Source organism: Pelophylax lessonae (genome assembly GCF_965119305.1).
Source record: "Pelophylax lessonae genome assembly, chromosome: 1".
NCBI classification, from domain to species: domain Eukaryota; kingdom Metazoa; phylum Chordata; class Amphibia; order Anura; family Ranidae; genus Pelophylax; species Pelophylax lessonae.
In genome coordinates, this window is record NC_138768.1 from 890,624,034 (window position 1) to 890,648,358 (window position 24,325).

The 24,325-nt window shown below is 50.5% G+C and overlaps 1 protein-coding gene across 1 annotated transcript in view; it reads left to right on the forward strand.

Annotated features, from left to right (window-relative positions):
• Positions 1–292: 292 nt before the first annotated feature.
• The window catches only part of TMEM8B (transmembrane protein 8B), a 62,192-nt gene continuing 38,159 nt past the window's right edge, over positions 293–24,325 (forward strand). Inside the window, exon 1 of the mRNA XM_082243468.1 lies at positions 293–433. Within this exon, the coding sequence (XP_082099594.1) occupies positions 340–433 (94 nt within the window). The 5' untranslated portion in view covers positions 293–339. The remainder of the gene's footprint in view (positions 434–24,325) is intronic.

The following is a 24,325-nucleotide window of genomic DNA, read 5'->3' on the forward strand; positions in this document are numbered from 1 at the left end:
GGAGGGGAGATATATATACAATGTATAGGGGGGTGGGGGGAGGGGAGATATATATACAATGTATAGGGGGGTGGGGGGAGGGGAGATATATATACAATGTATAGGGGGGTGGGGGGAGGGGAGATATATATACAATGTATAGGGGGGTGGGGGGAGGGGAGATATATATACAATGTATCAGTAGAGATGTTATTGTGTTCGGTTACTCATCCGTGTTGCGGATTGACATCTCTCCCGACCAATCCCCGCCTCAGCCCGGCCGTGTAGCCCCGCCCCCGGTGTAGGTGGTGACGTCACGCGGTGGTCCAGGCCGGAGGAGATGCGGAGGGAGGCGGCGGGATGAGGATAATTCCGGGAGATCCGGGGGGAGAAATCACCCCCATCATCCTCATCATACTACTACTACTCAGTGCTCTGTACACCGGACCGGGGGGTGAGAGAATTCACTGATATACCCATCATCTATTGTTACCTACTACCCCCATCATCTATTGTTACCTACTACCCCCATCATCTATTGTTACCTACTACCCCCATCATCCATTATTATATACTACCCCCATCATCCATTATTATATACTACCCCCATCATCCATTATTATATACTACCCCCATCATCCATTATTATATACTACCCCCATCATCCATTATTATATACTACCCCCATCATCCATTATTATATACTACCCCCATCATCCATTACCTACTACCCCCATCATCTATTACCTACTACCCCCATCATCCATTACCTACTACCCCCATCATCTATTGTTACCTACTACCCCCATCATTATACCCATCATCCATTATTATATACTACCCCCATCATCCATTTCCTACTACCCCCCATCATCCATTACCTACTACCCCCATCATTATACCCATCATCCATTATCATCTACTACCCCCCATCATCCATTTCCTACTACCCCCATCATCCATTACTTACTACCCCCATCATCCATTACTTACTACCCCCATCATCCATTACCTACTACCCCCCATCATCCATTTCCTACTACCCCCATCATCCATTACTTACTACCCCCATCATCCATTACCTACTACCCCCATCATCCTCATCATAGTACTACTACTCAGTGCTCTGTATACTGCACCGGGGGGTGAGAGAATTCATCATTATACCCATCATCCATTACCTACTACCCCTATAATTATACCCATCATCTACTACCCCCATCATCCTCATCATACTACTACTACCCCCATCATTATACCTCTCATCCATTATTATCTATTACCTACTACCCCTATAATTATACCCATCATCCATCATCTTACACAGGATCGGGGGTGAGAGAATACAGCATCATACCCATCATCTATTGTTATCTATAACCTACTACCCCCATCATTATACCTCTCATCCATTATCCATCACCAATCATCTATCATCATTGTCCTTCCACTGACTGCTCTCTACATCGGACCAGGGGTTGAGAGAATATCATCAACTACTACCCCCATCATTATCATCATCCTACCTTCACCCCCAACATTATACCTCCTATCCATTATCCATCACCCCCATCATCCTTCTACTGAGTGTAATGTACACCAGACCTAGGAGTGAGAGAATACAGGATTATACCTATCATCACCCCCATCATTATCTACCATCACTATCCCAAACCTCTATTATCTACTACCCTCATCACTACCACCATCATCTTCTACTACCAACTACACCTATCATCCAACATCATTTTTATCATCCACTATTATATCATTATACCCGTTATTATTATTATTATCATTAGCTATAACCTCCTACCCCCATCATCCATTCATATTATCACTTGTAACCTCCTACCCCCATCATCCATTCATATTATCACTTGTAACCTCCTACCCCCATCATCCATGATTATCTATACAGTATATTCTATCTCCAGGTAGTGTACAGGGGAGCGGTAATAATACAGATGTACAGTACATGGGGTATAGGTAGGGGTGGTGGGGGAGGGGGGGGGGTAAATATAGATCCACCATAGTTGGAAGATATTGGAAGACCTGAAGCTATTATTATTATTATTCTTGCGATATTGATCAGCCAATTTATCAGGGTTGTGGTATATTTTATGGGTATTATGTATTGGTTATTGCTGTTTCTTTGGTGTTTTAGGGGTTTAAAAGAGGTAAAAAAACAAGAGCGCCCCCCACAGGTTTATTTTCATGCTTAGTTTCTATTGGCACAGTAGAAGTCATAGGAGGAATACACAATTATATTGAAGGTGGTCCAGGTGTGCGGAGTGTCTCAGGTGTGGTGGTGATATTGGAGGTGGTACAGGTGTGCGGTGTGTCTCAGGTGTGGTGGTGATATTGGAGGTGGTACAGGTGTGCGGAGTGTCTCAGGTGTGGTGGTGATATTGGAGGTGGTACAGGTGTGCGGTGTGTCTCAGGTGTGGGGGTGATATTGGAGGGGGTACAGGTGTGCAGTGTGTCTCAGGTGTGGTGGTGATATTGGAGGTGGTACAGGTGTGCAGTGTGTCTCAGGTGTGGTGGAGATATTGGAGGTGGTACAGGTGTGCGGTGTGTCTCAGGTGTGGTGGTGATATTGGAGGTGGTACAGGTGTGTGGCGTATCTCAGGTGTGGTGGTGATATTGGAGGTGGTACAGGTGTGCGGTGTGTCTCAGGTGTGGGGGTGATATTGGAGGGGGTACAGGTGTGCAGTGTGTCTCAGGTGTGGTGGTGATATTGGAGGTGGTACAGGTGTGCAGTGTGTCTCAGGTGTGGTGGAGATATTGGAGGTGGTACAGGTGTGCGGTGTGTCTCAGGTGTGGTGGTGATATTGGAGGTGGTACAGGTGTGCAGTGTGTCTCAGGTGTGGTGGAGATATTGGAGGTGGTACAGGTGTGCGGTGTGTCTCAGGTGTGGTGGTGATATTGGAGGTGGTACAGGTGTGCAGTGTGTCTCAGGTGTGGTGGAGATATTGGAGGTGGTACAGGTGTGCGGTGTGTCTCAGGTGTGGTGGTGATATTGGAGGTGGTACAGGTGTGTGGTGTGTCTCAGGTGTGGGGGTGATATTGGAGGTGGTACAGGTGTGTGGTGTGTCTCAGGTGTGGGGGTGATATTGGAGGTGGTACAGGTGTGTGGTGTGTCTCAGGTGTGGTGGTGATATTGGAGGTGGTACAGGTGTGTGGCGTATCTCAGGTGTGGTGGTGATATTGGAGGTGGTACAGGTGTGCCGTGTGTCTCAGGTGTGGTGGTGATATTGGAGGTGGTACAGGTGTGCAGTGTGTCTCAGGTGTGGTGGAGATATGGGAGGTGGTACAGGTGTGCGGAGTGTCTCAGGTGTGGTGGTGATATTGGAGGTGGTACAGGTGTGCGGTGTATCTCAGGTGTGGTGGTGATATTGGAGGTGGTACAGGTGTGCGGTGTGTCTCAGGTGTGGTGGTGATATTGGAGGTGGTACAGGTGTGCGGTGTATCTCAGGTGTGGTGGTGATATTGGAGGTGGTACAGGTGTGCGGAGTGTCTCAGGTGTGGTGGTGATATTGGAGGTGGTACAGGTGTGCGGAGTGTCTCAGGTGTGGTGGTGATATTGGAGGTGGTACAGGTATGCGGTGTGTCTCAGGTGTGGTGGTGATATCGGAGGTGGTACAGGTGTGCGGTGTGTCACAGGTGTGGTGGTGATATTGGAGGGGGTAGAGGTGAGCGGTGTGTCTCAGGTGTGGTGGTGATATTGGAGGTGGTACAGGTGAGCGGTGTGTCTCAGGTGTGGTGGGGATATTGGAGGTGGTACAGGTGTGCGGTGTGTCTCAGGTGTGGTGGTGATATTGGAGGTGGTACAGGTGTGCGGTGTGTCTCAGGTGTGGGGGTGATATTGGAGGTGGTACAGGTGTGCAGTGTGTCTCAGGTGTGGTGGTGATATTGGAGGTGGTACAGGTGAGCGGTGTGTCTCAGGTGTGGTGGAGATATTGGAGGTGGTACAGGTGTGCGGTGTGTCTCAGGTGTGGTGGTGATATTGGAGGTGGTACAGGTGTGTGGTGTGTCTCAGGTGTGGGGGTGATATTGGAGGTGGTACAGGTGTGTGGTGTGTCTCAGGTGTGGGGGTGATATTGGAGGTGGTACAGGTGTGCGGTGTGTCTCAGGTGTGGTGGTGATATTGGAGGTGGTACAGGTGTGCAGTGTGTCTCAGGTGTGGTGGTGATATTGGAGGTGGTACAGGTGTGTGGCGTATCTCAGGTGTGGTGGTGATATTGGAGGTGGTACAGGTGTGCCGTGTGTCTCAGGTGTGGTGGTGATATTGGAGGTGGTACAGGTGTGCAGTGTGTCTCAGGTGTGGTGGAGATATGGGAGGTGGTACAGGTGTGCGGAGTGTCTCAGGTGTGGTGGTGATATTGGAGGTGGTACAGGTGTGCGGTGTATCTCAGGTGTGGTGGTGATATTGGAGGTGGTACAGGTGTGCGGTGTGTCTCAGGTGTGGTGGTGATATTGGAGGTGGTACAGGTGTGCGGTGTATCTCAGGTGTGGTGGTGATATTGGAGGTGGTACAGGTGTGCGGAGTGTCTCAGGTGTGGTGGTGATATTGGAGGTGGTACAGGTGTGCGGAGTGTCTCAGGTGTGGTGGTGATATTGGAGGTGGTACAGGTATGCGGTGTGTCTCAGGTGTGGTGGTGATATCGGAGGTGGTACAGGTGTGCGGTGTGTCACAGGTGTGGTGGTGATATTGGAGGGGGTAGAGGTGAGCGGTGTGTCTCAGGTGTGGTGGTGATATTGGAGGTGGTACAGGTGAGCGGTGTGTCTCAGGTGTGGTGGGGATATTGGAGGTGGTACAGGTGTGCGGTGTGTCTCAGGTGTGGTGGTGATATTGGAGGTGGTACAGGTGTGCGGTGTGTCTCAGGTGTGGTGGTGATATTGGAGGTGGTACAGGTGTGTCTCAGGTGTGGTGGTAATATTGGAGGTGGTACAGGTGTGTGGCGTATCTCAGGTGTGGTGGTGATATTGGAGGTGGTACAGGTGAGCGGTGTGTCTCAGGTGTGGTGGATATATTGGAGGTGGTACAGGTGTGCGGTGTGTCTCAGGTGTGGTGGTGATGTTGGAGGTGGTACAGGTGTGCGGTGTGTCTCAGGTGTGGTGTTGATATTGGAGGTGTTACAGGTGTGCGGTGTGTCTCAGGTGTGGTGGTGATATTGGAGGTGGTACAGGTGTGCGGTGTGTCTCAGGTGTGGTGGTGATGTTGGAGGTGGTACAGGTGTGCGGTGTGTCTCAGGTGTGGTGTTGATATTGGAGGTGGTACAGGTGAGCGGTGTGTCTCAGGTGTGGTGGTGATATTGGAGGTGGTACAGGTGTGCGGTGTGTCTCAGGTGTGGTGGTGATATTGGAGGTGGTACAGGTGAGCGGTGTGTCTCAGGTGTGGTGGTGATATTGGAGGTGGTACAGGTGTGCGGTGTGTCTCAGGTGTGGTGGTGATATTGGAGGTGGTACAGGTGTGCGGTGTGTCTCAGGTGTGGTGGAGATATTGGAGGTGGTACAGGTGTGCGGTGTATCTCAGGTGTGGTGATATTGGAGGGGGTTCAGGTGTGCGATGTGTCTCAGGTGTGGTGGTGATATTGGAGGGGGTACAGGTGTGCGGTGTGTCTCAGGTGTGGTGGTGATATTGGAGGTGGTACAGGTGTGCGGTGTGTCTCAGGTGTGGGGGTGATATTGGAGGTGGTACAGGTGTGCAGTGTGTCTCAGGTGTGATGGTGATATTGGAGGTGGTACAGGTGTGCGGTGTGTCTCAGGTGTGTTGGTGATATTGGAGGTGGTACAGGTGTGCGGTGTGTCTCAGGTGTGGTGGTGATATTGGAGGTGGTACAGGTGTGCGGTGTGTCTCAGGTGTGGTGGTGATATTGGAGGTGGTACAGGTGTGTCTCAGGTGTGGTGGTAATATTGGAGGTAGTACAGGTGTGTGGCGTATCTCAGGTGTGGTGGTGATATTGGAGGTGGTACAGGTGTGCGGTGTGTCTCAGGTGTGGTGGTGATATTGGAGGTGGTACAGGTGAGCGGTGTGTCTCAGGGGTGGTGGTGATATTGGAGGTGGTACAGGTGTGCGGTGTGTCTCAGGTGTGGTGGTGATATTGGAGGTGGTACAGATGAGTAGTGTGTCTCAGGTGTGGTGGATATATTGGAGGTGGTACAGGTGTGTGGTGTGTCTCAGGTGTGGTGGATATATTGGAGGTGGTACAGGTGTGTGGTGTGTCTCAGGTGTGGTGGTGATATTGGAGGTGGTACAGGTGTGCGGTGTGTCTCAGGTGTGGTGTTTATATTGGAGGTGTTACAGGTGTGCAGTGTGTCTCAGGTGTGGTGGTGATATTGGAGATGGTCCAGGTGTGCAGTGTGTCTCAGGTGTGGTGGTGATATTGGAGGTGGTACAGGTGAGCGGTGTGTCTCAGGTGTGGTGGGGATATTGGAGGTTGTACAGGTGTGCAGTGTGTCTCAGGTGTGGTGGTGATATTGGAGGTGGTACAGGTGAGCGGTGTGTCTCAGGTGTGGTGGGGATATTGGAGGTGGTACAGGTGTGCAGTGTGTCTCAGGTGTGGTGGTGATATTGGAGGTTGTACAGGTGTGCAGTGTGTCTCAGGTGTGGTGGTGATATTGGAGGTGGTACAGGTGTGTGGCGTATCTCAGGTGTGGTGGTGATATTGGAGGTGGTACAGGTGTGCCGTGTGTCTCAGGTGTGGTGGTGATATTGGAGGTGGTACAGGTGTGCAGTGTGTCTCAGGTGTGGTGGAGATATGGGAGGTGGTACAGGTGTGCGGAGTGTCTCAGGTGTGGTGGTGATATTGGAGGTGGTACAGGTGTGCGGTGTATCTCAGGTGTGGTGGTGATATTGGAGGTGGTACAGGTGTGCGGTGTGTCTCAGGTGTGGTGGTGATATTGGAGGTGGTACAGGTGTGCGGTGTATCTCAGGTGTGGTGGTGATATTGGAGGTGGTACAGGTGTGCGGAGTGTCTCAGGTGTGGTGGTGATATTGGAGGTGGTACAGGTGTGCGGAGTGTCTCAGGTGTGGTGGTGATATTGGAGGTGGTACAGGTATGCGGTGTGTCTCAGGTGTGGTGGTGATATCGGAGGTGGTACAGGTGTGCGGTGTGTCACAGGTGTGGTGGTGATATTGGAGGGGGTAGAGGTGAGCGGTGTGTCTCAGGTGTGGTGGTGATATTGGAGGTGGTACAGGTGAGCGGTGTGTCTCAGGTGTGGTGGGGATATTGGAGGTGGTACAGGTGTGCGGTGTGTCTCAGGTGTGGTGGTGATATTGGAGGTGGTACAGGTGTGCGGTGTGTCTCAGGTGTGGTGGTGATATTGGAGGTGGTACAGGTGTGTCTCAGGTGTGGTGGTAATATTGGAGGTGGTACAGGTGTGTGGCGTATCTCAGGTGTGGTGGTGATATTGGAGGTGGTACAGGTGAGCGGTGTGTCTCAGGTGTGGTGGATATATTGGAGGTGGTACAGGTGTGCGGTGTGTCTCAGGTGTGGTGGTGATGTTGGAGGTGGTACAGGTGTGCGGTGTGTCTCAGGTGTGGTGTTGATATTGGAGGTGTTACAGGTGTGCGGTGTGTCTCAGGTGTGGTGGTGATATTGGAGGTGGTACAGGTGTGCGGTGTGTCTCAGGTGTGGTGGTGATGTTGGAGGTGGTACAGGTGTGCGGTGTGTCTCAGGTGTGGTGTTGATATTGGAGGTGGTACAGGTGAGCGGTGTGTCTCAGGTGTGGTGGTGATATTGGAGGTGGTACAGGTGTGCGGTGTGTCTCAGGTGTGGTGGTGATATTGGAGGTGGTACAGGTGAGCGGTGTGTCTCAGGTGTGGTGGTGATATTGGAGGTGGTACAGGTGTGCGGTGTGTCTCAGGTGTGGTGGTGATATTGGAGGTGGTACAGGTGTGCGGTGTGTCTCAGGTGTGGTGGAGATATTGGAGGTGGTACAGGTGTGCGGTGTATCTCAGGTGTGGTGATATTGGAGGGGGTTCAGGTGTGCGATGTGTCTCAGGTGTGGTGGTGATATTGGAGGGGGTACAGGTGTGCGGTGTGTCTCAGGTGTGGTGGTGATATTGGAGGTGGTACAGGTGTGCGGTGTGTCTCAGGTGTGGGGGTGATATTGGAGGTGGTACAGGTGTGCAGTGTGTCTCAGGTGTGATGGTGATATTGGAGGTGGTACAGGTGTGCGGTGTGTCTCAGGTGTGTTGGTGATATTGGAGGTGGTACAGGTGTGCGGTGTGTCTCAGGTGTGGTGGTGATATTGGAGGTGGTACAGGTGTGCGGTGTGTCTCAGGTGTGGTGGTGATATTGGAGGTGGTACAGGTGTGTCTCAGGTGTGGTGGTAATATTGGAGGTAGTACAGGTGTGTGGCGTATCTCAGGTGTGGTGGTGATATTGGAGGTGGTACAGGTGTGCGGTGTGTCTCAGGTGTGGTGGTGATATTGGAGGTGGTACAGGTGAGCGGTGTGTCTCAGGGGTGGTGGTGATATTGGAGGTGGTACAGGTGTGCGGTGTGTCTCAGGTGTGGTGGTGATATTGGAGGTGGTACAGATGAGTAGTGTGTCTCAGGTGTGGTGGATATATTGGAGGTGGTACAGGTGTGTGGTGTGTCTCAGGTGTGGTGGATATATTGGAGGTGGTACAGGTGTGTGGTGTGTCTCAGGTGTGGTGGTGATATTGGAGGTGGTACAGGTGTGCGGTGTGTCTCAGGTGTGGTGTTTATATTGGAGGTGTTACAGGTGTGCAGTGTGTCTCAGGTGTGGTGGTGATATTGGAGATGGTCCAGGTGTGCAGTGTGTCTCAGGTGTGGTGGTGATATTGGAGGTGGTACAGGTGAGCGGTGTGTCTCAGGTGTGGTGGGGATATTGGAGGTTGTACAGGTGTGCAGTGTGTCTCAGGTGTGGTGGTGATATTGGAGGTGGTACAGGTGAGCGGTGTGTCTCAGGTGTGGTGGGGATATTGGAGGTGGTACAGGTGTGCAGTGTGTCTCAGGTGTGGTGGTGATATTGGAGGTTGTACAGGTGTGCAGTGTGTCTCAGGTGTGGTGGTGATATTGGAGGTGGTACAGGTGTGTGGTGTGTCTCAGGTGTGGTGGTGATATTGGAGGTGGTACAGGTGTGCGGTGTGTCTCAGGTGTGGTGTTGATATTGGAGGTGTTACAGGTGTGCAGTGTGTCTCAGGTGTGGTGGTGATATTGGAGGTGGTACAGGTGAGTGGTGTGTCTCAGGTGTGGTGGATATATTGGAGGTGGTACAGGTGTGTGGTGTGTCTCAGGTGTGGTGGATATATTGGAGGTGGTACAGGTGTGCGGTGTGTCTCAGGTGTGGTGGTGATATTGGAGGTGGTACAGGTGTGCGGTGTGTCTCAGGTGTGGTGTTGATATTGGAGGTGTTACAGGTGTGCAGTGTGTCTCAGGTGTGGTGGTGATATTGGAGGTGTTACAGGTGTGCAGTGTGTCTCAGGTGTGGTGGTGATATTGGAGGTGGTACAGGTGAGCGGTGTGTCTCAGGTGTGGTGGTGATATTGGAGATGGTCCAGGTGTGCAGTGTGTCTCAGGTGTGGTGGTGATATTGGAGGTGGTACAGGTGTGCGGTGTGTCTCAGGTGTGGTGGTGATATTGGAGGTGTTACAGGTGTGCAGTGTGTCTCAGGTGTGGTGGTGATATTGGAGGTGGTACAGGTGAGCGGTGTGTCTCAGGTGTGGTGGTGATATTGGAGGTGGTACTGGTGTGCGGTGTGTCTCAGGTGTGGTGGTGATATTGGAGGTGGTACAGGTGTGCAGTGTGTCTCAAGTGTGGTGGTGATATTGGAGGTGGTACAGGTGTGTCTCAGGTGTGGTGGTGATATTGGAGGTGGTACAGGTGTGCGGTGTGTCTCAGGTGTGGGGGTGATATTGGAGGTGGTACAGGTGTACACAATATGTCAGGTGTGGTGGTGATATTGGAGGTGGTACAGGTGAGCGGTGTGTCTCAGGTGTGGTGGTGATATTGGAGGTGGTACAGGTGTGCGGTGTGTCTCAGGTGTGGTGGATATATTGGAGGTGGTACAGGTGAGCGGTGTGTCTCAGGTGTGGTGGATATATTGGAGGTGGTACAGGTGTGCGGTGTGTCTCAGGTGTGGTGGTGATATTGGAGGTGGTACAGGTGAGCGGTGTGTCTCAGGTGTGGTGGTGATATTGGAGGTGGTACAGGTGTGCGGTGTGTCTCAGGTGTGGTGGTGATATTGGAGGTGGTACAGGTGTGCGGTGTGTCTCAGGTGTGGTGGTGATATTGGAGGTGGTACAGGTGTGCGGAGTGTCTCAGGTGTGGTGGTGATAATGGAGGTGGTACAGGTGTGCGGAGTGTCTCAGGTGTGGTGGTGATATTGGAGGTGGTACAGGTGTGCAGTGTGTCTCAGGTGTGGTGGTGATATTGGAGGGGGTACAGGTGTGCGGAGTGTCTCAGGTGTGGTGGTGATATTGGAGGTGGTACAGGTGTGCGGAGTGTCTCAGGTGTGGTGGTGATATTGGAGGTGGTACAGGTGAGCGGTGTGTCTCAGGTGTGGTGGTGATATTGGAGGTGGTACAGGTGTGCGGAGTGTCTCAGGTGTGTTGGTGATATTGGAGGTGGTACAGGTGTGCGGAGTGTCTCAGGTGTGGTGTTGATATTGGAGGTGTTACAGGTGTGCAGTGTGTCTCAGGTGTGGTGGTGATATTGGAGGTGGTACAGGTGTTCGGTGTGTCTCAGGTGTGGTGGTGATATTGGAGGTGGTACAGGTGTGCGGAGTGTCTCAGGTGTGGTGGTGATATTGGAGGTGGTACAGGTGTGCGGTGTGTCTCAGGTGTGTTGGTGATATTGGAGGTGGTACAGGTGTGCGGAGTGTCTCAGGTGTGGTGGTGATATTGGAGGTAGTACAGGTGTGTGGTATGTCTCAGGTGTGGTGGTGATATTGGAGGTGGTACAGGTGTGCGGTGTGTCTCAGGTGTGGTGGTGATATTGGAGGTGGTACAGGTGTGCGGAGTGTCTCAGGTGTGGTGGTGATATTGGAGGTGGTACAGGTGTGCGGAGTGTCTCAGGTGTGATGGTGATATTGGAGGTGGTACAGGTGAGCGGTGTGTCTCAGGTGTGGTGGTGATATTGGAGGTGGTACAGGTGTGCGGAGTGTCTCAGGTGTGGTGTTGATATTGGAGGTGTTACAGGTGTGCAGTGTGTCTCAGGTGTGGTGGTGATATTGTAGGTGGTACAGGTGTGGGGTGTGTCTCAGGTGTGGTGGTGATATTGGAGGTGGTACAGGTGTGCGGTGTGTCTCAGGTGTGGTGGTGATATTGGAGGTGGTACAGGTGTGCGGAGTGTCTCAGGTGTGGTGGTGATATTGGAGGTGGTACAGGTGTGTGGCGTATCTCAGGTGTGGTGGTGATATTGGAGGTGGTACAGGTGAGCGGTGTGTCTCAGGTGTGGTGGTGATATTGGAGGTGGTACAGGTGTGCGGTGTGTCTCAGGTGTGATGGTGATATTGGAGGTGGTACAGGTGTGTGGTGTGTCTCAGGTGTGGTGGTGATATTGGAGGTGGTACAGGTGTGCGGTGTGTCTCAGGTGTGATGGTGATATTGGAGGTGGTACAGGTGTGTGGTGTGTCTCAGGTGTGGTGGTGATATTGGAGGTGGTACAGGTGTGCGGTGTGTCTCAGGTGTGATGGTGATATTGGAGGTGGTACAGGTGTGTGGTGTGTCTCAGGTGTGGGGGTGATATTGGAGGTGGTACAGGTGTGCAGTGTGTCTCAGGTGTGGTGGTGATATTGGAGGTGGTACAGGTGTGCGGTGTGTCTCAGGTGTGGTGGTGATATTGGAGGTGGTACAGGTGTGTGGTGTGTCTCAGGTGTGGGGGTGATATTGGAGGTGGTACAGGTGTGCGGTGTGTCTCAGGTGTGGTGGTGATATTGGAGGTGGTACAGGTGTGCGGTGTGTCTCAGGTGTGGTGGTGATATTGGAGGTGGTACAGGTGTGCAGTGTGTCTCAGGTGTGGTGGTGATATTGGAGGTGGTACAGGTGAGCGGTGTGTCTCAGGTGTGGTGGTGATATTGGAAGTGGTACAGGTGTGTGGCGTATCTCAGGTGTGGTGGTGATATTGGAGGTGGTACAGGTGTGCAGTGTGTCTCAGGTGTGATGGTGATATTGGAGGTGGTACAGGTGTGCGGTGTGTCTCAGGTGTGGTGGTGATATTGGAGGTGGTACAGGTGTGCGGTGTGTCTCAGGTGTGGTGGTGATATTGGAGGTGGTACAGGTGTGCAGTGTGTCTCAGGTGTGATGGTGATATTGGAGGTGGTACAGGTGTGCGGTGTGTCTCAGGTGTGGTGGTGATATTGGAGGTGGTACAGGTGTGCGGTGTGTCTCAGGTGTGGTGGTGATATTGGAGGTGGTACAGGTGTGAAGTGTGTCTCAGGTGTGGTGGTGATATTGGAGGTGGTACAGGTGTGTGGCGTATCTCAGGTGTGGTGGTGATATTGGAGGTGGTACAGGTGTGCAGTGTGTCTCAGGTGTGGTGGTGATATTGGAGGTGGTACAGGTGTGCAGTGTGTCTCAGGTGTGATGGTGATATTGGAGGTGGTACAGGTGTGCGGTGTGTCTCAGGTGTGGTGGTGATATTGGAGGTGGTACAGGTGTGCCGTGTGTCTCAGGTGTGGTGGTGATATTGGAGGTGGTACAGGTGTGCAGTGTGTCTCAGGTGTGGTGGAGATATGGGAGGTGGTACAGGTGTGCGGAGTGTCTCAGGTGTGGTGGTGATATTGGAGGTGGTACAGGTGTGCAGTGTGTCTCAGGTGTGGTGGAGATATGGGAGGTGGTACAGGTGTGCGGAGTGTCTCAGGTGTGGTGGTGATATTGGAGGTGGTACAGGTGTGCGGTGTATCTCAGGTGTGGTGGTGATATTGGAGGTGGTACAGGTGTGCGGTGTGTCTCAGGTGTGGTGGTGATATTGGAGGTGGTACAGGTGTTCGGTGTATCTCAGGTGTGGTGGTGATATTGGAGGTGGTACAGGTGTGCGGAGTGTCTCAGGTGTGGTGGTGATATTGGAGGTGGTACAGGTGAGCGGTGTGTCTCAGGTGTGGTGGGGATATTGGAGGTGGTACAGGTGTGCGGTGTGTCTCAGGTGTGGTGGTGATATTGGAGGTGGTACAGGTGTGCGGTGTGTCTCAGGTGTGGTGGTGATATTGGAGGTGGTACAGGTGTGTCTCAGGTGTGGTGGTAATATTGGAGGTGGTACAGGTGTGTGGCGTATCTCAGGTGTGGTGGTGATATTGGAGGTGGTACAGGTGAGCGGTGTGTCTCAGGTGTGGTGGATATATTGGAGGTGGTACAGGTGTGCGGTGTGTCTCAGGTGTGGTGGTGATGTTGGAGGTGGTACAGGTGTGCGGTGTGTCTCAGGTGTGGTGTTGATATTGGAGGTGTTACAGGTGTGCAGTGTGTCTCAGGTGTGGTGGTGATATTGGAGGTGGTACAGGTGAGCGGTGTGTCTCAGGTGTGGTGGTGATATTGGAGGTGGTACAGGTGTGCGGTGTGTCTCAGGTGTGGTGGTGATATTGGAGGTGGTACAGGTGTGCGGTGTGTCTCAGGTGTGGTGGAGATATTGGAGGTGGTACAGGTGTGCGGTGTATCTCAGGTGTGGTGATATTGGAGGGGGTTCAGGTGTGCGATGTGTCTCAGGTGTGGTGGTGATATTGGAGGGGGTACAGGTGTGCGGTGTGTCTCAGGTGTGGTGGTGATATTGGAGGTGGTACAGGTGTGCGGTGTGTCTCAGGTGTGGGGGTGATATTGGAGGTGGTACAGGTGTGCAGTGTGTCTCAGGTGTGATGGTGATATTGGAGGTGGTACAGGTGTGCGGTGTGTCTCAGGTGTGTTGGTGATATTGGAGGTGGTACAGGTGTGCGGTGTGTCTCAGGTGTGGTGGTGATATTGGAGGTGGTACAGGTGTGCGGTGTGTCTCAGGTGTGGTGGTGATATTGGAGGTGGTACAGGTGTGTCTCAGGTGTGGTGGTAATATTGGAGGTAGTACAGGTGTGTGGCGTATCTCAGGTGTGGTGGTGATATTGGAGGTGGTACAGGTGTGCGGTGTGTCTCAGGTGTGGTGGTGATATTGGAGGTGGTACAGGTGAGCGGTGTGTCTCAGGGGTGGTGGTGATATTGGAGGTGGTACAGGTGTGCGGTGTGTCTCAGGTGTGGTGGTGATATTGGAGGTGGTACAGATGAGTGGTGTGTCTCAGGTGTGGTGGATATATTGGAGGTGGTACAGGTGTGTGGTGTGTCTCAGGTGTGGTGGATATATTGGAGGTGGTACAGGTGTGTGGTGTGTCTCAGGTGTGGTGGTGATATTGGAGGTGGTACAGGTGTGCGGTGTGTCTCAGGTGTGGTGTTTATATTGGAGGTGTTACAGGTGTGCAGTGTGTCTCAGGTGTGGTGGTGATATTGGAGATGGTCCAGGTGTGCAGTGTGTCTCAGGTGTGGTGGTGATATTGGAGGTGGTACAGGTGAGCGGTGTGTCTCAGGTGTGGTGGGGATATTGGAGGTTGTACAGGTGTGCAGTGTGTCTCAGGTGTGGTGGTGATATTGGAGGTGGTACAGGTGAGCGGTGTGTCTCAGTCGTGGTGGGGATATTGGAGGTGGTACAGGTGTGCAGTGTGTCTCAGGTGTGGTGGTGATATTGGAGGTTGTACAGGTGTGCAGTGTGTCTCAGGTGTGGTGGTGATATTGGAGGTGGTACAGGTGTGTGGTGTGTCTCAGGTGTGGTGGTGATATTGGAGGTGGTACAGGTGTGCGGTGTGTCTCAGGTGTGGTGTTGATATTGGAGGTGTTACAGGTGTGCAGTGTGTCTCAGGTGTGGTGGTGATATTGGAGGTGGTACAGGTGAGTGGTGTGTCTCAGGTGTGGTGGATATATTGGAGGTGGTACAGGTGTGTGGTGTGTCTCAGGTGTGGTGGATATATTGGAGGTGGTACAGGTGTGCGGTGTGTCTCAGGTGTGGTGGTGATATTGGAGGTGGTACAGGTGTGCGGTGTGTCTCAGGTGTGGTGTTGATATTGGAGGTGTTACAGGTGTGCAGTGTGTCTCAGGTGTGGTGGTGATATTGGAGATGGTCCAGGTGTGCAGTGTGTCTCAGGTGTGGTGGTGATATTGGAGGTGTTACAGGTGTGCAGTGTGTCTCAGGTGTGGTGGTGATATTGGAGGTGTTACAGGTGTGCAGTGTGTCTCAGGTGTGGTGGTGATATTGGAGGTGGTACAGGTGAGCGGTGTGTCTCAGGTGTGGTGGTGATATTGGAGATGGTCCAGGTGTGCAGTGTGTCTCAGGTGTGGTGGTGATATTGGAGGTGTTACAGGTGTGCAGTGTGTCTCAGGTGTGGTGGTGATATTGGAGGTGGTACAGGTGAGCGGTGTGTCTCAGGTGTGGTGGTGATATTGGAGGTGGTACAGGTGTGCGGTGTGTCTCAGGTGTGGTGGTGATATTGGAGGTGGTACAGGTGTGCAGTGTGTCTCAAGTGTGGTGGTGATATTGGAGGTGGTACAGGTGTGTCTCAGGTGTGGTGGTGATATTGGAGGTGGTACAGGTGTGCGGTGTGTCTCAGGTGTGGGGGTGATATTGGAGGTGGTACAGGTGTACACAATATGTCAGGTGTGGTGGTGATATTGGAGGTGGTACAGGTGAGCGGTGTGTCTCAGGTGTGGTGGTGATATTGGAGGTGGTACAGGTGTGCGGTGTGTCTCAGGTGTGGTGGATATATTGGAGGTGGTACAGGTGAGCGGTGTGTCTCAGGTGTGGTGGATATATTGGAGGTGGTACAGGTGTGCGGTGTGTCTCAGGTGTGGTGGTGATATTGGAGGTGGTACAGGTGAGCGGTGTGTCTCAGGTGTGGTGGTGATATTGGAGGTGGTACAGGTGTGCGGTGTGTCTCAGGTGTGGTGGTGATATTGGAGGTGGTACAGGTGTGCGGAGTGTCTCAGGTGTGGTGGTGATAATGGAGGTGGTACAGGTGTGCGGAGTGTCTCAGGTGTGGTGGTGATATTGGAGGTGGTACAGGTGTGCAGTGTGTCTCAGGTGTGGTGGTGATATTGGAGGGGGTACAGGTGTGCGGAGTGTCTCAGGTGTGGTGGTGATATTGGAGGTGGTACAGGTGTGCGGAGTGTCTCAGGTGTGGTGGTGATATTGGAGGTGGTACAGGTGAGCGGTGTGTCTCAGGTGTGGTGGTGATATTGGAGGTGGTACAGGTGTGCGGAGTGTCTCAGGTGTGTTGGTGATATTGGAGGTGGTACAGGTGTGCGGAGTGTCTCAGGTGTGGTGTTGATATTGGAGGTGTTACAGGTGTGCAGTGTGTCTCAGGTGTGGTGGTGATATTGGAGGTGGTACAGGTGTTCGGTGTGTCTCAGGTGTGGTGGTGATATTGGAGGTGGTACAGGTGTGCGGAGTGTCTCAGGTGTGGTGGTGATATTGGAGGTGGTACAGGTGTGCGGTGTGTCTCAGGTGTGTTGGTGATATTGGAGGTGGTACAGGTGTGCGGAGTGTCTCAGGTGTGGTGGTGATATTGGAGGTAGTACAGGTGTGTGGTATGTCTCAGGTGTGGTGGTGATATTGGAGGTGGTACAGGTGTGCGGTGTGTCTCAGGTGTGGTGGTGATATTGGAGGTGGTACAGGTGTGCGGAGTGTCTCAGGTGTGGTGGTGATATTGGAGGTGGTACAGGTGTGCGGAGTGTCTCAGGTGTGATGGTGATATTGGAGGTGGTACAGGTGAGCGGTGTGTCTCAGGTGTGGTGGTGATATTGGAGGTGGTACAGGTGTGCGGAGTGTCTCAGGTGTGGTGTTGATATTGGAGGTGTTACAGGTGTGCAGTGTGTCTCAGGTGTGGTGGTGATATTGTAGGTGGTACAGGTGTGGGGTGTGTCTCAGGTGTGGTGGTGATATTGGAGGTGGTACAGGTGTGCGGTGTGTCTCAGGTGTGGTGGTGATATTGGAGGTGGTACAGGTGTGCGGAGTGTCTCAGGTGTGGTGGTGATATTGGAGGTGGTACAGGTGTGTGGCGTATCTCAGGTGTGGTGGTGATATTGGAGGTGGTACAGGTGAGCGGTGTGTCTCAGGTGTGGTGGTGATATTGGAGGTGGTACAGGTGTGCGGAGTGTCTCAGGTGTGGTGGTGATATTGGAGGTGGTACAGGTGTGTGGAGTGTCTCAGGTGTGGTGGTGATATTGGAGGTGGTACAGGTGTGCGGTGTGTCTCAGGTGTGGTGGTGATATTGGAGGTGGTACAGGTGTGCGGAGTGTCTCAGGTGTGGTGGTGATATTGGAGGTGGTACAGGTGTGTGGCGTATCTCAGGTGTGGTGGTGATATTGGAGGTGGTACAGGTGAGCGGTGTGTCTCAGGTGTGGTGGTGATATTGGAGGTGGTACAGGTGTGCGGAGTGTCTCAGGTGTGGTGGTGATATTGGAGGTGGTACAGGTGTGCGGTGTGTCTCAGGTGTGGTGGTGATATTGGAGGTGGTACAGGTGTGCGGTGTGTCTCAGGTGTGGTGGTGATATTGGAGGTGGTACAGGTGTGCGGTGTGTCTCAGGTGTGGTGGTGATATTGGAGGTGGTACAGGTGAGCGGTGTGTCTCAGGTGTGGTGGTGATATTGGAGGTGGTACAGGTGTGCGGTGTGTCTCAGGTGTGGTGGTGATACTGGAGGAGGTACAGGTGTGCGGTGTATCTCAGGTGTGGTGGTGATATTGTAGGTGGTACAGGTGTGCGGTGTGTCTCAGGTGTGGTGGTGATATTGTAGGTGGTACAGGTGTGCGGTGTGTCTCAGGTGTGGTGGTGATATTGGAGGGGGTACAGGTGTGCGGTGTGTCTCAGGTGTGGTGGTGATATTGGAGGTGGTACAGGTGTGCGGTGTGTCTCAGGTGTGGTGGTGATATTGGAGGTGGTACAGGTGAGCGGTGTGTCTCAGGTGTGGTGGTGATATTGGAGGTGGTACAGGTGTGCGGTGTGTCTCAGGTGTGGTGGTGATATTGGAGGTGGTACAGGTGTGCGGTGTGTCTCAGGTGTGGTGGTGATATTGGAGGGGGTACAGGTGTGCAGAGTGTCTCAGGTGTGGTGGTGATATTGGAGGGGGTACAGGTGTGCAGAGTGTCTCAGGTGTGGTGGTGATATTGGAGGTGGTACAGGTGTGCGGTGTATCTCAGGTGTGGTGGTGATATTGGAGGGGGTACAGGTGTGCGGAGTGTCTCAGGTGTGGTGGTGATATTGGAGGTGGTACAGGTGTGCAGTGTGTCTCAGGTGTGGTGGTGATATTGGAGGTGGTACAGGTGAGCGTTGTATCTCAGGTGTGGTGGAGATATTGGAGGTGGTACAGGTGTGCAGAGTGTCTCAGGTGTGGTGGTGATGTTGGAGGTGGTACAGGTGTGCGGTGTGTCTCAGGTGTGGTGGTGATATTGGAGATGGTACAGGTGAGCGGTGTATCTCAGGTGTGGTGGAGATATTGGAGGTGGTACAGGTGTGCGGTGTGTCTCAGGTGTGGTGGTGATGTTGGAGGTGGTACAGGTGAGCGTTGTATCTCAGGTGTGGTGGAGATATTGGAGGTGGTACAGGTGTGCAGAGTGTCTCAGGTGTGGTGGTGATGTTGGAGGTGGTACAGGTGTGCGGTGTGTCTCAGGTGTGGTGGTGATATTGGAGATGGTACAGGTGAGCGGTGTATCTCAGGTGTGGTGGTGATATTGGAGGTGGTACAGGTGTGCGGTGTGTCTCAGGTGTGGTGGTGATGTTGGAGGTGGTACAGGTGTGCGGAGTGTCTCAGGTGTGGTGGTGATATTGGAGGTGGTACAGGTGTGCGGTGTGTCTCAGGTGTGGTGGTGATATTGGAGGTGGTACAGGTGTGCGGTGTGTCTCAGGTGTGGTGGTGATATTGGAGGTGGTACAGGTGTGCGGTGTGTCTCAGGTGTGGTGGTGATATTGGAGGTGGTACAGGTGTGCGGTGTGTCTCAGGTGTGGTGGAGATATTGGAGGTGGTACAGGTGTGCAGTGTATCTCAGGTGTGGTGGTGATGTTGGAGGTGGTACAGGTGTGCGGTGTGTCTCAGGTGTGGTGGTGATGTTGGAGGTGGTACAGGTGTGCGGTGTGTCTCAGGTGTGGTGGAGATATTGGAGGTGGTACAGGTGTGCGGAGTGTCTCAGGTGTGGTGGTGATGTTGGAGGTGGTACAGGTGTGCGGTGTGTCTCAGGTGTGGGGGTGATATTGGAGGGGGTACAGGTGTGCGGTGTGTCTCAGGTGTGGTGGAGATATTGGAGGTGGTACAGGTGTGCGGAGTGTCTCATGTGTGGTGGTGATGTTGGAGGTGGTACAGGTGTGCGGTGTGTCTCAGGTGTGGTGGAGATATTGGAGGTGGTACAGGTGTGCGGTGTGTCTCAGGTGTGGTGGAGATATTGGAGGGGGTACAGGTGTGCGGTGTGTCTCAGGTGTGGTGGTAAATCTTTTGGATTTTTGAATACGGTGGACAGAAAACTGCTGTGCGACCCTCTGCTCCATTATTGAGGAGTATGAGGGTAACAATATGGGGAACAACAGCCTGGAAGATCGGCCATAGGAAACGAGCAAAGAGAAACAAGAGAGAAGTAAGATGCAAGGGGGGCATAACCGGAGAAACGGGTAAGGGAAGGGTAGGGGATGAATGGAAAGGGTTAAGGGAAGGGTATGGGGTGAAGGAAAGGGTTAAGGGAAGGGTAGGGCGTGATTGTAAAGAGGTAAGGGAGGGGTTGGGGGTGATGGGAAAGCGGTAAGGGAGGGGTAGGAATAAATTGTAAGGGAAGGGTAGGGGGTGATGTGAAAGAGGGAAGGGAGGGGTGGGGTAAATGGAAAGGAGTAAGGGAGGGGTGGGGGTAAATGGAAAGGGGTAAGGGAAGTGTAGGGGGTGATGGGAAAGGGGTAAGGGAGGGGTAGGGGATGAATGGAAAGGGTTAATGGAGGGGTAGAGGGTGAATGGAAAGGGGTAAGGAAGGAGTAGGGGGTGAATGGAAAGGGTTAAGTGAGGGGTAGAGGGTGAATGGAAAGGGGTAAGGAAGGAGTAGGGGGTGAATGGAAAGGGGTAAGAGAGGGGGGGGAGGCGTGAGGGAGGGGGTGGAGGTGAATGAAAAGGGGTAAGGGAGAGGTAGGGGTTGATGGGAAAGGGGTAGGGGAGGGGTAGGGGTGAATGGAAAGGGGTAAGGGAGGGGTAGGGAGAAAGGGGTAAGGGAATGGAAGGGGGGAAAGGGAAGTGTAGGCGGTGATGGAAAGGGAGTAAGAGAGGGGTGGGGGTAAATGGAAAGGGGTAAGGGAAGGGTAAGGGGTGATGGGAAAGAGGTAAGGGAGGGGTAGGGGTAAATGGAAAGGGGGAAGGGTAAGGGGTGATGGGAAAGAGGTAAGGGAGGGGTAGGGGTAAATGGAAAGGGGGAAGGGTAAGGGGTGATGGGAAAGGGGTAATGGAGGGGTAGAGGGTGAATGGAAAGAGGTAAGAAAGGAGTAGGGGGTGAATGGAAAGGGGTAAGAGAGGGGTGGGGGAAAGACATAAGGGAGGGGGTGGGGGTGAATGAAAAGGGGTAAGGGATTGGCGGGGTGTGGGGGTGAATGGAAAGGGATAAGAGAGAAGTGTGGGTGAATGGAAAGGGTGGGGTGGGGGTTGAAGTGTTCCATATCATAGACCTGGGGATTATGGGATTTTCACTACATTGGAGTACATTTTACCCTCTGTACTGTGTATGACATTTTCTGTAGAATAATGAACCCACTGAGGCCATTATTTGTTGTTAGTTTTTAGCCCCAATGATTGGGGACTGGTGAGTCCTGATGAAGGGGGACTGGTGAGTCCTGATGAAGGGGGACTGGTGAGCAATCTGAGTGGTCTGTGGTAAAAATATAGGAGGTTACTGTCTTCTCTGGATAGGGTTCCTGGGATGTTTTGTATGTCAATGGTAGATACAGTGCCTTGCGAAAGTATTAGGCCCCCTTGAACTTTGCGACCTTTTGCCACATTTCAGACTTCAAACATAAAGATATAAAACTGTAATTTTTTGTGAAGAATCAACAAGTGGGACACAATCATGAAGTGGAATGAAATTTATTGGATATTTCAAACTTTATTAACAAATAGAAAACTGAAAAATTGGGCGTGCAAAATTATTCAGCCCCCTTAAGTTAATACTTTGTAGCGCCACCTTTTGCTGTGATTACAGCTGTAAGTCGCTTGGGGTATGTCTCTATCAGTTTTGCACATCGAAAGACTGAAATTTTTGCTCATTCCTCCTTGGAAAACAGCTCGAGCTCAGTGAGGTTGGATGGAGAGCGTTTGTGAACAGCAGTTTTCAGTTCTTTCCACAGATTCTCGATTGGATTCAGGTCTGGACTTTGACTTGGCCATTCTAACACCTGGATATGTTTATTTGTGAACCATTCCATTGTAGATTTTGCTTTATGTTTTGGATCATTGTCTTGTTGGAAGACAAATCTCCGTCCCAGTCTCAGGTCTTTTGCAGACTCCATCAGGTTTTCTTCCAGAATGGTCCTGTATTTGGCTCCATCCATCTTCCCATTAATTTTAACCATCTTCCCTGTCCCTGATGAAGAAAAGCAGGCCCAAACCATGATGCTGCCACCACCATGTTTCACAGTGGGGATGGTGTGTTCAGGGTGATGAGCTGTGTTGCTTTTACGCCAAACATAACGTTTTGCATTGTTGCCAAAAAGTTTGATTTTGGTTTCATCTGACCAGAGCACCTTCTTCCACATGTTTGGTGTCTCCCAGGTGGCTTGTGGCAAACTTTAAACGACACTTTTTATGGATATCTTTAAGAAATGTCTTTCTTCTTGCCACTCTTCTATAAAGGTCAGATTTGTGCAGTATACGACTGATTGTTGTCCTATGGACAGAGTCTCCCACCTCAGCTGTAGATCTCTGCAGTTCATCCAGAGTGATCATGGGCCTCTTGGCTGCATCTCTGATCAGTCTTCTCCTTGTATGAGCTGAAAGTTTAGAGGGACGGCCAGGTCTTCGTAGATTTGCAGTGGTCTGATACTCCTTCCATTTCAATATTATAGCTTGCACAGTGCTCCTTGGGATGTTTAAAGCTTGGGAAATATTTTTGTATCCAAATCCGGCTTTAAACTTCTCCACAACAGTATCTCGGACCTGCCTGGTGTGTTCCTTGTTCTTCATGATGCTCTCTGCCCTTTAAACGGACCTCTGAGACTATCACAGTGCAGGTGAAATTTATACGAAGACTTGATTACACACAGGTGGATTCCATTTATCATCATTAGTCATTTATGTCAACATTGAATCATTCAGAGATCCTCACTGAACTTCTGGAGAGAGTTTGCTGCACTGAAAGTAAAGGGGCTGAATAATTTTGCACGCCCAATTTTTCAGTTTTTATTTGTTAACAAAGTTTGAAATATCCAATAAATTTCATTCCACTTCATGATTGTGTCCCACTTGTTGTTGATTCTTCACAAAAAATTACAGTTTTATATCTTTATGTTTGAAGCCTGAAATGTGGCAAAAGGTCCCAAAGTTCAAGGGGGCCAAATACTTTCGCAAAGCACTGTAGTAGGGGTTTCGGTGGGCTCTTTGGAAAGGTTTGGTGATCCTGGAAGTGTGATTGGTGGTCTCAGGCCCATAGTAGAAGTGTTCGGGGGTCTCTTTGGTATGGTGATCTCAGTCAGTGACACATGTCAGAGTCTGTCCATATCAGAATGTAGACAGTCTTACATCAGGCCAGGGATCTAGTATGTGATCTAGTATGTGATCTAGTATGTGATCTCGTATATGATCTAGTATATGACCTAGTATATGATCTAGTATATGATCTAGTATATGATCTAGTATATGACCTAGTATATGATCTAGTATATGACCTAGTATATGATCTAGTATGTGATCTAGTATGTGATCTAGTATGTGATCTAGTATATGATCTAGTATATGACCTAGTATATGACCTAGTATATGATCTAGTATGTGATCTAGTATGTGATCGAGTATGTGACCTAGTATATGATCTAGTATATGACCTAGTATATGATCTAGTATGTGATCTAGTATGTGATCTAGTATATGACCTAGTATATGACCTAGTATATGATCTAGTATATGACCTAGTATATGATCTAGTATATGACCTAGTATATGATCTAGTATATGATCTAGTATATGACCTAGTATGTGATCTAGTATATGATCTAGTATATGATCTAGTATATGACCTAGTATATGACCTAGTATATGATCTAGTATATGACCTAGTATATGACCTAGTATATGATCTAGTATATGACCTAGTATATGATCTAGTATATGACCTAGTATATGATCTAGTATATGATCTAGTATATGACCTAGTATATGATTTAGTATATGACCTAGTATATGACCTAGTATGTGATCTAGTATATGACCTAGTATATGATCTAGTATATGATCTAGTATATGACCTAGTATATGATCTAGTATATGATCTAGTATATGACCTAGTATATGACCTAGTATATGATCTAGTATATGATCTAGTATGTGACCTAGTATATGATCTAGTATGTGATCTAGTATATGATCTAGTATATGATCTAGTATATGACCTAGTATATGATCTAGTATATGATCTAGTATATGACCTAGTATATGACCTAGTATATGATCTAGTATATGACCTAGTATATGATCTAGTATATGACCTAGTATATGACCTAGTATATGATCTAGTATATGATCTAGTATATGACCTAGTATATGATCTAGTATATGACCTAGTATATGATCTAGTATATGATCTAGTATATGACCTAGTATATGATCTAGTATGTGATCTAGTATATGATCTAGTATATGATCTAGTATATGACCTAGTATATGATCTAGTATATGACCTAGTATATGATCTAGTATATGACCTAGTATATGATCTAGTATATGACCTAGTATATGATCTAGTATATGATCTAGTATATGACCTAGTATATGATCTAGTATGTGATCTAGTATATGATCTAGTATATGATCTAGTATATGACCTAGTATATGACCTAGTATATGATCTAGTATATGACCTAGTATATGATCTAGTATGTGATCTAGTATATGATCTAGTATATGATCTAGTATATGACCTAGTATATGATCTAGTATATAACCTAGTATATGATCTAGTATATGATCTAGTATATGACCTAGTATATGATCTAGTATATGACCTAGTATATGATCTAGTATATGATCTAGTATATGACCTAGTATATGATCTAGTATGTGATCTAGTATATGATCTAGTATATGATCTAGTATATGACCTAGTATATGACCTAGTATATGACCTAGTATATGATCTAGTATATGAC